The sequence below is a fragment of the Synchiropus splendidus genome, chromosome 1 (assembly GCF_027744825.2).
Source record: "Synchiropus splendidus isolate RoL2022-P1 chromosome 1, RoL_Sspl_1.0, whole genome shotgun sequence".
Lineage (NCBI taxonomy): Eukaryota > Metazoa > Chordata > Actinopteri > Syngnathiformes > Callionymidae > Synchiropus > Synchiropus splendidus.
Genome location: NC_071334.1, coordinates 44234734 through 44249936, shown reverse-complemented (window position 1 = coordinate 44249936; position 15203 = coordinate 44234734). Strand labels below are relative to the sequence as shown.

Genomic DNA, 15203 nt, shown 5'->3' with positions numbered 1-15203 from the left:
CTGGCATGCCTCAGTCAATAACACCTGATAGTATTTGATATTAACTTTACGTTGAAACAGTAGACACGCCTGGAGGATGACTCCGTTTGTCTGTGCGGCTGTTATTCTCTAATCACCACACACACACACACACACTGCTTGACCATCAGCATTTGTTGATTTCCATGAAAGATCAGAGCAGCTGCTCAGGACTGCGGTTTGGCTACTTGATACACAGAAAGTAACAAAGGTCAGAGTGAGATGTCAAAACCTGACTGCACTGTGGACGTCTTTCTCAGATGTGGCATTTGGAAGGGTTTTGTGGTCTGTGGAGGGCTGGATCGTGCAGTATTTATATAACGATACTCGGATAACTTAGTTAAGAGCTGTTGGCCGTCTGGTGGACTGCGATCACCGGCTGCAGCGGTTGAAACCTAATGCGCAGTTCCTGAAAGGTATTTATCAAGTCTTGCTTATCAAGGTTCAGGTGTCTGCAGCTTGCATCTACGTTCGCTGCCTCTTTGAAGAATTGAAAGTTGCTACAGTTGAAGTGTTATTTAGAATTCAGCATGATGGGTTTTATGCTTCACACTAGTATCAAACAGTGTACTGGACTCCTATTTCACTAGCTGGCTATGTAGATTAACACAGGAAGCAAACTCCATGGCATCTGCCTGAGGCAGTCAGCGTCAGGATAATAAATAAACCCAGAGCCTTACACAACAGCATTATATGTTTTATAAATAGCTGGTATCGTTGTTTCGATGCATCAAGATACCTGCTGTCTTCACCGCAAACAGGTCCTGGAGTTATATGTGACAAAAAGTTTCTATTCAGGTGGTGAAAGTGTCATGATAACGTGAGAGTACGTTAAAAGAGGGCTTGGCTATGTCAGGCACAAAGGAGCCCTGAAACTTCTTTGTTGTGTGAAGACATTTGGTGCAGTGTTAGTGTGCTCTAACAAAAGTTAAATTGCCTTCAGTTAAATTGTCATGTTGATATGGTCACAGTTTCCAGTTTATTTTTTTTGGTTTATAGATATATATAGTTTATAGATATAATATTTTATTAAATGAGTCGAAAGTCAAATGTATGGAGACGTGAACTGTTAAACAAAAACAAGATAGACCTCTGTTTTTAACTTTTAACATCAATGGAATTGAATTGGAATTAGGGGGACGTTCTCTTGGAATTGAATTTTGCTTCACAGGGCAGGAGCCCTGGGACATGTCGCCAGTTTATCATCACGGATGCACCACCAAAGAAAACAGAGGGTTGTGATTCTTTGCACTGCTAATAACTTTCAACCTGGGGTTTTATTGGCTTGAGGGCTGTGTGGCAGTTTGATTCCACACCTGCTCCAAGATGAGAGATACAGCTCATACATGGCAGGAGGTTAATTTGAAATTAAGTTTAAACTTCCGTGCTGCAACTTAAATATTCCAGAGATAGTCGAGCAGGAAAAGCGTAGAAAATTGACTCAAGTTTGCGACAGAACGAATAGGTGATAATGGAAATCTTCCCCGAGCAGACTAAGCGGCTCTGTGGCCTCAGGCTTTAAAAGTGAATTCCTTATTATCTATAGTTCAAGGTAACACTTTATCTGTTTTGTCTGGGTTAATAACTTCCTTACATATTCTGTGAAAGTGTTTTATGGCCTCACTTCCTATTCTCTCGCTCAAGCGCCACTTATTATTTTTGCCAGCCTTTCCCTTTTCCTTCCCCTTATCTGTTTTTCTCACCATGCGCAACTCCTTATCCAAGTTTGGGTGTCGAAGGCTGCATTGCTGTAACTCCTTCTATTTGCATTACGTTTAGAACTAATGGAAGCTGTGGCTGCTTAACCCGAGGTAATGTTTGTGGGCAGTGTGAGCAAGTTCTGCTTCCTCATCAATGCTGTGTAATGATAGATCACAGTTTAATAATGTAAGAACAATGTGCCCTCCTTATTCTCGGATGTTGAAATTCTAAATTTCAATATTGTGTCATCAAACAGCTCATATTCAAGATAAAACTATGATATTAATAGACATAGTTTTTGCAAAATGTAATTTTTATTTGGGGGAATTTTTTTCTCCTCTTGTTCCTGGCTACTGTCAATCCTTTTGTTCCGCTGGTCTGACTTTTGTATTTTTTTTTTGAAGGTCCACACAAAGTTTCATTGTCGACAAGCCCATGCTCCAGGATCAGACACTTCCTGCCTTGCCTTCTCATACGATGGTGTCACCCTTGCTTCTCGTGGAGGTGAGAAATTCTGTTGGAATAACTGGAACCTTAAGTGAAGTGCTGACACATTTGGGTTCATGAGCAGGGATCAGGTTCATGTTAACCTGATTTGAACAGCTGATCTGACATATGCTGAGGTACGTCCTCATCCAATGAATCTGCCACTGCAGGCGACGACACTCTGAAGATGTGGGATATCCGCAACTTCAGGAAGCCTGTGAATATGGCAAATGGATTGACCAACTACTTCACCATGTGAGTTTTTTTCATAATCACTTTCAGATATTTTAGCATCATAACCAAACATGTTTTTTGTTTTTTCTTATTCGTGAATGTACTCTATAAACCCTGTCAGGACTGACTGCTGTTTTAGTCCGGATGACAAACTTCTTTTCACTGGGACTTCTGTGAAGAAGGAAGAGGGAAATGGGAAGCTGGTGTTCTTCGATCGAGTTTCTTTCCAGAAGGTCTATGATATTGAAGTCACCAATGCTGTAAGTTTATAAACTTCTTCGTCCGTCATTCATGTTATGTTTGTCCCCAGACTTCCGAGTGACCTCTGCCACTTGTAACTCTGCTTCCTGCCTGTGCATCAGTGCAGCGGCCTTCGAACCATACTGTATAATACTGTGCTACAAAGCTTCCCTTTCACTGCTGCTATTTTATCACTCATGACCCTTGCTGGTTGTCACCATCGCTTCAACCATGCTGACACTGTCTTCTTCACAGCATGTCTCTGTGTCTGTGATGTAAGAAAGACGAGAATTAAACACTGAATAGGCCTAAGTTGTAGAGTTGACAATCACAGACATTTAGACATGCAAGATTTAAACTATGCCATAGATATTACTATGAAACCTAAACATGATGACTGATACATACATTTAAAAAATGATTTGGAGTAAGTGTTGCAAAGTAATTAAGAGGAGAGGATATAGGTATGAAGTAAAACCAACAGGGACGGTTTTTGCTGCCAATCACAGATACCGATCACATGGACTGACTGAATCTGAGTAGATGATGTGAAAACATGAACCATGAAATCATTTTTATTCAGACACGTTTTAATAAACCTCTTCACAAAGGCAAAAAATAGAGAAAAGAATCCTTGCAGAATGCAGCAACTATTCTGTCAAAAGGACAACTGAAAAACATTTAATTTGAAGTGAGAGTCTCTTCAGACTTTGCTATGTCCGTGAAATATATATGTACTGGCCGCCTGTAGCAGGACTATGAGAGAGCACTGCATTTATGCAAGTTTTCAAAAAGTTTTCAACGGTTTCAGATACAGGTGGCTGATGAACGCTTCACCTGACACCAATACGGCAATGGGTTCAGTCGTTTCCGTCTCCACATAAACGACATCTGAGAAAGGCTGCTCATCTAGCTCGGTGAAATTAATAATTACTCTTATCATTCCGAATGTCACGTTTGGACCCGCGGGTGTTGCTAACAGCCTGCTGCCGAGGAACCAGAGGTCTCACTTTCATGAGCCCAGAAAACTCTCCGTGCTCCGTCAAGTGCTGGAGCTTTAAGTGGCGTGTTTCATTTGAAGGCGCTTCCCTGCGCAGCATTTTCCTGTGCATGTGCTGCAGGATGCAAACTTTACATGACAGATTGAAAGAAGCTCCACAGCAGACTGCTGCTTCACGGCTGCTGCTGAGTGAGCAGCGAGTAGCGACGAGCGGGCGCGTCACAACCAGCAGGGCTTCATCAAAGCGCCGGCTGTCACACGTGATGTTGTGATCTGCAATGACAGGTAGTGATCTGGATTCACCTGTCACGCTGAAATCGACCGATCACGATTGGAGCATCCCTAAAAACCATTTCAACCATTTCCACACAGAAATCAAACAATTACTAATTCTTATTGTTTATTAATGATAATTGACACCCAAGCTGAAATAGCTATTTGGACATATTCACGTGTGAAATTAATTACTCGACAATTACAGCAATAAACAACAAAATGATGGCCCGGTTTGGAGCCCACAATGGTGTTTGACGGCACCTCGTCGGTCCAGCACTCCTGAGTTGTTAATATCTCTTGCTCCTCCAGCTGTCATTGTTTCTTCAAACTTGGCTGAAGAAATTTACCGCTGTATAGAAGCAGTGTTAACGTTTTGGCTGACGTAAAATAATGGCCTTTTGCTTTTTTAGTCTGATGCTTTCAGAGACGATGCTCTTCATGCTTGAGCATGCTTATATGAGAAAAGATAACAAGTCTCAGTTTGTTTGTGTTTTTGCATCACTGTGAACCACTAGCTGCTGAAAGACGGAAAATGTTGGCACTGGTCCACAAGTCTATATTTTAGTGCAGCAGGCTGATGACAGCATTGTAGTTTTAGCCTCCTGATTTACGCTATAGTCATGGCAATCGGGGCACACGTTAAGCGTCCATGAGTGAAGTGCTTTGTTCTGTTGTGTTTTAGTGCATCAAACCTTCCAATAACAAGTCCACATCTTTGCATCACCTAAGGGTTCTAGCATCGAAACTAAGGGCAAGAGGAAGATGCTGTGCTATTAACATGTCAAAGGAAGGGTGGGCGTAGGAGTGGTTTATACGAGTGTGAAAGTACTATACACAGTAATAAAATCATAATGAAATTAAAATATGGTTCTACTTTGATACTCTCATTGCAACATGAGAGTCGATGGAGGGTCAGGTTCTTGATGAGACAGAGACAAAGTTATATCTCCACTCATCCCTGCCAATGTCTTGCAACACCTCTTTCAAATTTTGCATATGTGAAATGCATTTTAACCAACATATTTCCTTTTTTGAGGGCTTCCATTAAATGATTGAAAATGTTTTTCAAAAGCATATAGTTTCTCGTACAAATATGTACTTTTGTAGTCATTCACCACTGGGTTGTTAAAGGACTTTCTTCGCGGTAAACAGTGTGTTTTCCCTTTTTTTTCACCCCCATATTGAACACAGTGTGAATCCCAGCACTCAGTATGGTTTGGGTCAGATTCCTAGTGAGATACTGTAACATGGTTATTGCAACACAGTTTATAGCTTTTTTACATTTTCCCTTAAATAGAAACAAATGTCCATGTGGGTTTCATCAATATAAGACCTCAGTCACTTGAGGTCAAACTCTGTTTAGCACTTAACCACCTCCTTCTTGTCTTCTGCTTCACTTTATTAGGGACGGTAAACATTTGGAAGTAATCTTTCCACAGTCCTTTTGCCATCTACTACTGTTTACCATTGCAGGCTTCATCTCAGTTTCACTGCAGGAACGGTGGAACCTCTTCCTGATGGTTCTGCCCATCAACTGTGCTGCAATGCTCTAAACATCCCATAAACTCAAACACATTGCATTAGAAAAGAAGGAAATTACTGGTTTGAACACCTGCAGCCAATTACTTATGCAGTAAACCCATTTGTGTTAATAATTGGAACCCTTAGAATGTATTGCGATGAAGACAGCCTGCGACAGGAACTAAGTGGAATCATGTTTGAGCTGCCCTGTATAGTGAGACTTTCTCAACAACTAACTGATATAACCCTCAAGTGGTGAATATAATCTCATGCACCCTGTGAACCTGTTCTATATTTGCTGTGTTTACATCAGTCGGCTGCTTCTCCCACAGACGCTAGAATTTAAGTGCGGCCTTTATAAAGTGGCTTAGCTGTCAGACTAGTGAGAGGGAAGCCCACCAATCATTCTTAACTCAAACTATATACATGACCCCAGACTTTGATTTTACATTTTCCTTTAGTAGTACTGGGCCTTTTTTTTCTTTTTTTGGTTTTCACTGGTTTACAGTATGTAGTACTTGCTGATTCCTGATGTGTAAATGATAATGCTCTAAACGTACCTCTCACTATGTGCTGTCCAGTTGTTTCACACTCACTCCACTGTATACACATCCTTCTCCTTGTCTTTCACCAAGGCCTCATAGTTTGTCTTGCAATTGTCTCATAATCCTCATATTTAAGCTTTTCCAAAACAGCCCTGCTACTCTGGCAACTTCCCGAAAACAGGAAAATATTTCAATGTCAAAGCTACGTGGCATTCTCTGCCAGATGTTTCTGGAGCCAATAAGACAGATGTTTGTTTCTTATAAAATTGCTCTGACATAAATGTATTTCATATTTTTACTTTTCCGACACATACTGGTGTCAAGGGGGGTAAACGTCAGTGTCTACACGTCCTTCATTGAGGAGATTTCAGGTTAAGTTTCACATGAGGGAATGTTGAACACAGTCCAAGTCGTGGACTGAGCAGAATGTATATTTATTGTCACTCCTTTAACAGAAAATAAAAGCTGAAACAGAATGTAATACCAGTCACTTCAGAGGCTGGCTTGTGAATAATGCATCCCAGTGATTTGTGTCGGGATGTATGAATCTTCCTCATCCACCACCCTTAAAGCATACTTCGGTTTTACCCTCTTTCCTCAGATTCTCTACTTTTTATTTTTGCATTTTCAGATCAATTTAAGTGCTCCACTTGCTTGAAAACAGCCTGTCAGACAGCAAAGCTTGATCAGTAATCTCCGTCGGTCACTATACTGCGTCAACAATCTCTGGTAGTGATGTGGTATTGGAGTTTATCTTTTCTCAAGTATATGTTTTCCGACTTCTTGAGGGCCACTTTAAATGACCTGGCTGTCCGGACTATGCCCAGAGGCCTGCAGTTTATGCAGGTTTATGATAAGGTTAAGATCAATCCAGTGAGAGGCCTAGCACATATAGACAAACTTCATGCTTCTTGATTCACCAATTCACCTCTGGATGTTCTTTGACCGTGGGAGGAAACCAGAGGGCCCAGACAAGCAACCCTGGCAAGCATGAGGAGAACATTCAAACTCTGCACACAGCCTCATCCAGAGCTGGATTCGAACTTACCAACCACTTTTCGACTGTGAGATGGTTAACTCTTATCATCATAAAAGCTAGTTGCTGTTGATATGAAAAAAAGGCTCTTGTTGGTTGCTGATGTTGATGTCGATTATCACAATTCAAATATCTTTGCAACATGTTTTTAATTTAGAAATGATGGGCAATAACCCCTTATTCTTCTTTGGGGTCAGTTAACAACTGAGCGCATGTGGTTTCACTCAGCGACTGCGTGCATCCGTAATGCCACATTTAACCCAGATTTAGTGTCAGAGATACTGGCTACTTGGCCAACGTGTTGCTACTGCAGGCTGAACTCTGGTTTGTAAGGACATCCCCGGCTCTATTTGGACTAGATCACCACATACTGCTTCACCTGTGTTTTTCTCATGTGGTTGACTCAGCCCTCGCTGTGAAACACAACCACAGCCTGGAATGAAGTGCTTCCACGCTTCATCATGCATTTAAATAAAAATATGTCAGCACTTGCGGTTGTGACCCCCAAGAGCGTTGGTACCCCGTTTTCTTCCAGCTGCCCAGATTTCCTCAGCGAGTAAACAGCCTGCCCGATTAACTTGTCTGCCTTCTCGTGATTTTGTGGGATTGAAGCAAAGACCAGAGATCCCACAGTATAAACACACCCATCTCTGGAAAGCAGTGGAACCCTTCACTGACAAGGTTGAGCTAGGCTACCACCAGTTTGGTGGTTTTAGCTGGACTTTCTCTGAGTCGACAGCATGATTTGTTTGCATTTGAATTAGAGGATTCTGACAAATCTATTTTACAGCAACAGTGACGTGAAGTGATATTTGTTTTCATTTGAGATCGTCCCCACTGTCTAGTTTTGAAGAAACACACGTAGTGCTGCAGTACACCATCACAATTCAACAGTGACTTTTCATGAAGGTCATTGAGCAAAGATTGCCAATGCAGCCACATCGCCCATTTCCCCCACATGAGGTCGTTTTCAATTGGATCTATTCCAAATGATTTCTCTGGGATCTCATGATCTCGGTGAGCAGATTCACCATCATCTGTTCATGGCACTCAAATCAGCTGATCTTTTTATCCAGTTCAAGAAAATCGAATAACATGGGAAAACCTTTTAAAATTTGTTCTTCCTTTCATTTGAATGATTCACTCAGATAACTATGTGCATTTTTGTGTTTTGTATCACAGTATTCACCCAATTTTATTTGATGTCAGAAGTTGGCATGTCTCTAGTTGTGCGTGCATGTTTGTGCACATCATAAAAGAGAGATTGAGGCTCCTTATGCTGGTCTCCTGGTGGGACGCCGAACAGCTGGGCGTTAAGCAGCTTTCGTCACAGAATCTGGACATCCCAGTCATGGCTTTACCCACCCCCATCATACTATTTTACCCCCGATCCCCACCCACTTACATCCACTTGCCTCATCCAAATCAGAATGCACGAAACGTTCCTGACTCCCAGAGTGTGTCACACATTCAAGTCATGTGATCACAGGAGGATACTGTACCTTTTTAATTGCCAAAAAAGTCCAGACAGAATACGACAGCTCAATCGATCTCCCCGCTGCATTCGGTCCCTACAACTCTTGCTCTGTACTAAACACTCACACACACACACACGCACACCTCTGGATAAACGCAGTCACATTTGCGTATTGGCACAGGGCCATCTGTCACACAGACTAAAGGTTCCAGCTCTCATCTTAACATCCAAATATAGTCAACGACACCAGCCGTGCACTCCGAGTGTGGATGCCCACCTCCACAGACCTTGGTCATGGACGATCTGTGAATAACTCTAAACGTTTTCAACAAATTTTGTCACATCACAGCCATGTGGTAGACACCTGACACCATCCTCTTGTCTTCCAGAGTGTGGTCCGCTGTCTGTGGCATCCCAAACTCAACCAAGTCATGGCAGGAACCGGAAATGGACTGATCAAGGTTTATTATGATCCTGTCAGAAGCCACAGGTATTTCAGTTCTATTAATCTGCTACCTTGTTGTGAGACTGTGAAGTCATTAATCACTGCTTTAAATCTAAAAGGATGAATAAAAATGACTTAAAGTAAACCCATGGCATGCATTGTAATACAGGCTGATTCAGGAGCATGTTTAAAAATATATTTATTGACAAAAAATGATGCAGCATAGGCTAAAATCATGAGCTCTTATACCACTTGACCCAATTGACACTGCGTGTAATTCCTCCCAAATGGATTATGTCCCACCAAAAAGCCAGCGCTTCCACTTAAATGTTGCTGTGAATTGGTGTTTTTCACCATTGTGCAACAAAATCTGTCACAAAGTTACAGTAGAGCCCCTCACTAACACCTTATATGAATTTATTAGTTTGTCTTGTGAGAATTGGACCAATCACAGACCTGAATATTCTCTATAGCCAAGCCTGAAACATTGTACCAGTCTTTGCAAAGCCAAAAATATTAGCGTGAGAGTAGAACATCATTTTCTTGGATGCCATGATGTTGCAAGTGTTTATTGATGCGTATTGAATATTGATCTGTCAGAGAACTGACTCGCAATATACTTGCAAACTGTCATTCATCTTCACCCAATGACCTATATTTGCAAGTACTCCTCAAGCATTTTGTTTTCAGTTGAGTTATACTTTTATGTGACAATGAAACATCCTGTTCTTGCAATAAATGCTGGTATTGTCCCAACCTCTCATTAAACGTAATGTGAAGCATCAACTCAACATTGCTAGGAGATTTCCTCCACTGGATCAGAACAGCAGACTTCTAGAACTTTCCCTGGCAGAACGATTCTCTTACGTGATCTGCCCCCTATAGTTCACCAAATATGGAATTGGCTCATCAGGAATCTGTTTATCTGTTATTTACTCATGTGAGTCGCACCTCTTCATGTTGATGTCACTGAAAACCACAGGCAGTTTTCTATCAATAGGAGACTATCATGCCAACTGTTTGTGCCTCAATGAGGAAACAGAGTTAATTCTGTGTAATTCAGCCACAAAGAATGAAAAGGAAGACATATTTTTGAGACTCAAATGTCCTGACTGCTTTTTGTCCAAACTGCTTCAAATTCTGCCCTGTTTTGTGGTTGAGGTTCAGGTGAGTCAAAGCCCCCTTCCTAAGGTTCTGACCTGCATATATTACAGTGTTGTTATGCTTTACATGGCTTTCATTCAGTTGGCAGTGTTTCTAACATCCGGTGTAAATCCACCAATACATGGCCTCTGGGTTAATAGTTGCAGATCTCTCCGGGGTTGTGACCCATGTAAGCGAATCACTGCGGCCTGGGATTAACCTTTTATGAGCCTGACATGGTTAAAAATGACAATATTCACGTTGAACATTATTCAAATAATCCTCACCATTTCTTTCTATTATCTGTATCAAGCTTTGTGAAGCGTGTTCCAGCGGAATTTTAGAGAAGATGAAGAAACATAAAATAGCGACTGATGTCACTGATTTCAGAATTGTTGAGGAGCTGAAGTTGATGTCGAGTTGCCCCATTTTTCTTTTAGCTTTTAGAATTTAACCTGACTTCCTACTGTCACAGAAAGATTTGGATTGATGCTCCTTGTGACACCATGACCTCAACAGTCAATAAGTGGTTTATGGTGACACTATCCATCAGATCAAGCTCCCCATTAGACCATCTTAGTCCATCTTGCTCTTTTCCAGGGGGGCTAAGCTGTGTGTTGTGAAGAGCAAGAGGAAAGAGAAGCATGCTGAAGCCCTCACCCAGGATTACATCATCACACGTAAGTCTCTATTTGTGCACACAAACATGCACTTTTTCTGTTTTGTACTGTTCTGTTTTGCCCTTCAGTGTTGCCCGTAAATGCCTTCTCATTCAGCTACTGTGGATAATTGCCTTCCTGGTGCTTTGATCTCTGCGATGGATACATTGGCTGTTAGGGGTGTAAGAAAATATCGATGTGATCCAATACTTCATCATGCAATATTGTTATTTTTATCGATATTTCTGCGAAATATCCCATTACAGAAATAGTTGGACGTGCTGCTCCATTTGTGATGTGTTTAATGTTAATAACATTGTCTTTCTGTACCTTAGACTTATATTGTTGATGTAGGGAGTTGTTCATTCTAGGGGTGGGATTCGATAAAAAAAAATAATCTAGTCAATTAGAGAATTTGTTATTAATCTCAAGTAATCGCAGTTTAATGGTATATAAATTTGACAATAGCACAATAAACCATGATGGTGTCTATAAGTTTTTATATCACCTTATTTAAACTGAAGCTCTTTTCATGTCTTGAAAATAGAGCAAACTGCTAAATTAAATTTAATATTTTAACACGTTTTGCATTAATTAATTAATCGTAATTAACCCGTTAAAGTCCCACCACTAGTTCATTCCACTGTTGGACTGAGAAATTTCATGAGTTCATTACATTGATCTTGTTTTCATGCTATAATATTGTACTGCATTATCAGGTTTTTCGCCCTAAAAATAATGGTTGTTAATATGACAACTATATTGCTGAGGTATTGCAATATATCACAGTGTATCATGTCACCGCTCCTGTATCAGGATGTGTTTCGTATCGGGAGATAGCTGCCTAATACACAGCCCTTGTGGCTGTGGCACACAATAGCTGATGGGAGAGTGGCGAGCGAGCGGGTGGACAGCTGCAGGGCACATCACTGTGCATGCGCTCGGCATGTGTTTCCAATAACATCAGATCACGCCGGTGACATCTGCATCGTCCACCTCTGCTGGTGTGACCCCAGGCATCACACACCGACCCGTCAGGCTATCACATCCGAGACACGCGGCCACCATCTCTCCAGTGCATGGACCTGAGCACTCCAAGAACTACACAGGGACTGCCGACACTTTGCTCTCTGATTGGTGGAGAGACACTGTTTATGTTGCTTTTATTGTGTGAGCGAGCGCAAGCTTTATCATGTGATGTCATCGCCATGCCAACAGGGTGTGAAGCCGCCTGCCTCTGGTGCAGAGTGACGCACTTGATGCCCTGATACTGGAAAATTAGAGGAGACGAGACGCGAGTGACGGCCCATTGAGAGAAAGGAGGGAATCTGTTAACAGTAACCTTTTTGCTTAATGTGGCGTGGAGGAGAAGAATTAACACTCAGAGGGCGCCTGAATGGAAAATCGCTTCATCTAACTCTTCACTAAAGTGTCGCCCTGTGAGCCACAAGGAGAGGACTCCACCAGCAGCACTCATTCACATTTACACATGCTCACTTTCACCAGGATGGCTTTAAGTGCGTCCAAAAGTGTGAAGAGTGGCGAGTGCGTGAACTGAAACTGAACGTGATGAATCTGGTGACACACACTACCATCGTACATGGAGTGGAAGTTCTGTCAGAGGTCAGCGGGTTTGTGTATCAGAGAGGCCGCAGGACTTGTGCTGTCTGTTCTCCAAAGAACCCGCATTCACCATCACTCCAAACCATCGTCTCCCTGGAAGATTTACGCGATGTCCTTATTTCCCCTGTGTATCTGCAGCTCACGCCCTCCCCATGTTCCGAGAAGCCCGGCAAAGAAGCACGCGGAAACAACTTGAGAAGGACAGACTTGACCCCAAAAAGTCCCACAAGCCAGAGCCTCCTGTATCTGGACCAGGTACTTCACTTTCTCTCCTCACAGACACCACACACAGACAGAACTTTGGATAATCCAACCTTGAATTCCCTTGTCGTAAACTAAACCTCTGAATTTCTTTATTAATACTAATGTTTACTTGACTTCCAAATGTTGCCTTTGCATGCCCAGAGCTGGTTCTGTTTTTGGTCCAAAACTTATTTACAAACTCAAGTTAGCATGTGTCCTCACTACTTAGTGTGATTCTGTTCCATGCAGGTCGTGGAGGAAGAGTTGCAGCTCATGGTGGGACTTTGTCCTCCTTTATTGTCAAGAACATCGCTTTAGATAAAACGGACGACAGTAACCCACGAGAGGCCATCCTGCGCCACGCCAAAGAGGCGTCCGAGAACCCCTTCTGGATCGCCCCGGCCTACAAAAAGTAAGAGAAACCCTCTTCTTCTTCACTTGTCGTCTTGTGTTTCGGGAGTGTAAGCCGAGCGCCGCTTATAGTGTCAGGAAGCTTCTTGGGTTTCTGTGTGAGACATGAATGTTTAAAGAGGCGGACAGTTTTACAGGCTCGTATTTAAAGTGCAGTAATGGGCAGTTTTAGATGGCTATCAGACGTAGACGTATTGAAGTCTGGAGCAAAGTCAAGGCACACAGTCTTTTTTTTCGGAGCTTCTCAACTGGCCGTTACATTTACACCACAATTTGAAAAAAAATCATCCCTACCATCCCTTCACAAAGACTTCTTTTATTATTACAACATAATTATCTATTTTTGGCGCTTAATTCTTATCAGCAGCTCAAAGATGTGTCCAACTGACTGCTAATTATTAGTGGAACATTTGTCACTGGTCCATTCGATCGACGGCTATGCTGTGGAACCATGTAAACTATTGCAGCAGCAGCTTTGATGAACCGTCAGTTGCCGCGTGAGCGTTTCGTGACAATATTTCATCTGCATTATTTCATCTGCGTCATTGCCTCAGCTCCTTCCTCACCTGCTACAACTTCAGTCTGGTTAGTATCTAACCTGCACTGAAGTTGTGCAACCTTCTAATGTATTGTGGATACTGCATCTCTTTCATCTAACTGACAGCGATTCATGATGGTCCTGTGGCTGCTCATGCTGCCAGGTCAATGGCTGCAACTTTATTGGACTTTGCTTCTGTTTCATGACTTGTTTCTCCTTCAGAACTCAACCAGTGACGTTGTTTGCCGAGAACTCGGACGAAGATGAAGAAGCGGAGAAGGAACCAGAGTGGAAGAAGCGCAAGATCTGATTGGTTCTTTTATTGACATCAGTGACAAATTTGCAGCTGTGGTCGGATGCAGCCACAGACTGCTGATTCAGTCAAAAACCTTTCATCGCCGTAGTTAAATGTTGACAGGCTTGTCCCCCTCACCGTCGAGGTGCTATTATGTGCAGCTTTTTGTGAAGAGAGCTGAAGCATTCACGTACATGTTAGAGAGCAATGCAAGACGACAGGATGGAGGATTTAATGTCTTTTTTTAAACTCGTATAATGTTCAATGATCCAGTGTTCTCTTTGCATTGATGTTTTTTCTTTGGTTCAGTTAAAAAAAACATTAATAAATGCCTTTTTTTTATCAGTTGGCTTTCAAACATTTTAAGTAGATTTCAATCATGTCTTAATTACTTTTTCTTGGAGACAAAAAAACAATTGTGGATTCATCTTTTCCTTCAGTGTCAGGCCCTTCACATGCTTCGTATCCTGGGACATTAAAGTTTGGAGCTACGTAATAAACTGTATAGAAACTGATTTCTTTGAGTTCTTATTGGACAATTGATTTCTGTGCACATGAATGGACAAAATTAGTGTTCATCAGTCAGTTTGAATCCAATGACAACTCTGGGGGAGATGTGTATGTCGCATTTGTATGGGCTCACTGTGCCTGTCTCCAGCCAGTTTCCTCCCAAAGTCAAAAAACACAGAGGTTGATCACACATTTAACTTTATGCAATATATATATAAATACACATTGTATAGCTGTACTTATGGGGACCAAGTGTGTGGAGACCCTTCACTTGTGTGGAGACCTTTTGTCGGACCCCACAAGTTTAAGGCTCGATGTCAATTTGAGGCTTGAAACTCATGGGTAATGTTTTGGATGGTGAGGTTCACTGTGAGAGGCAGGATAAACCATTGTGTCAATGAGAGGTCCCTGCAAAAAAACTGGAATACCAACTTGTGTGCGTGAAGACTGATAATGGCAAATTTGCAAAAAATTGAAAGATAACTACTTGGACACCACATTTGAGATTCTGCAGGTTTTCTTTTTTTCTTCCACCCTGCTAACGTGTAGGAAACTCTCCAAAAACTGAGCAGCACTTGAAGTTTGCGCGACCTGTACTGTGCTAAATCGCCTCTCCTATCTCTCCAAGGCATATGTCAGCCTGCTCTGGTCTTCACGCAGAGCTCCTGGCCTTCTACGAGGGCAACTTTTCACCCAAAGATTTATCACTCTGTGGGGAAACTGCGCTGCAGCTCCACCAACCCTCTTTCACTCAGAAACCAACCCAAACACCAAATCTTAGAAGCCAGATTTCTCCTCGGTT

The 15203-nt window shown here is 42.0% G+C and overlaps 1 protein-coding gene across 1 annotated transcript in view; it reads left to right on the top strand.

Moving 5' to 3' along the window:
* LOC128752528 (WD repeat-containing protein 70) overlaps positions 1-14398 on the top strand; it is a 34450-nt gene extending 20052 nt beyond the window's left edge. The window contains exons 11-18 of the mRNA XM_053853818.1: positions 2124-2223; positions 2376-2460; positions 2561-2699; positions 8924-9024; positions 10723-10802; positions 12543-12659; positions 12897-13059; positions 13819-14398. Coding sequence (XP_053709793.1) covers positions 2124-2223; positions 2376-2460; positions 2561-2699; positions 8924-9024; positions 10723-10802; positions 12543-12659; positions 12897-13059; positions 13819-13906 — 873 coding nt within the window. The 3' untranslated portion in view covers positions 13907-14398. The remainder of the gene's footprint in view (positions 1-2123; positions 2224-2375; positions 2461-2560; positions 2700-8923; positions 9025-10722; positions 10803-12542; positions 12660-12896; positions 13060-13818) is intronic.
* Positions 14399-15203: the final 805 nt, after the last annotated feature.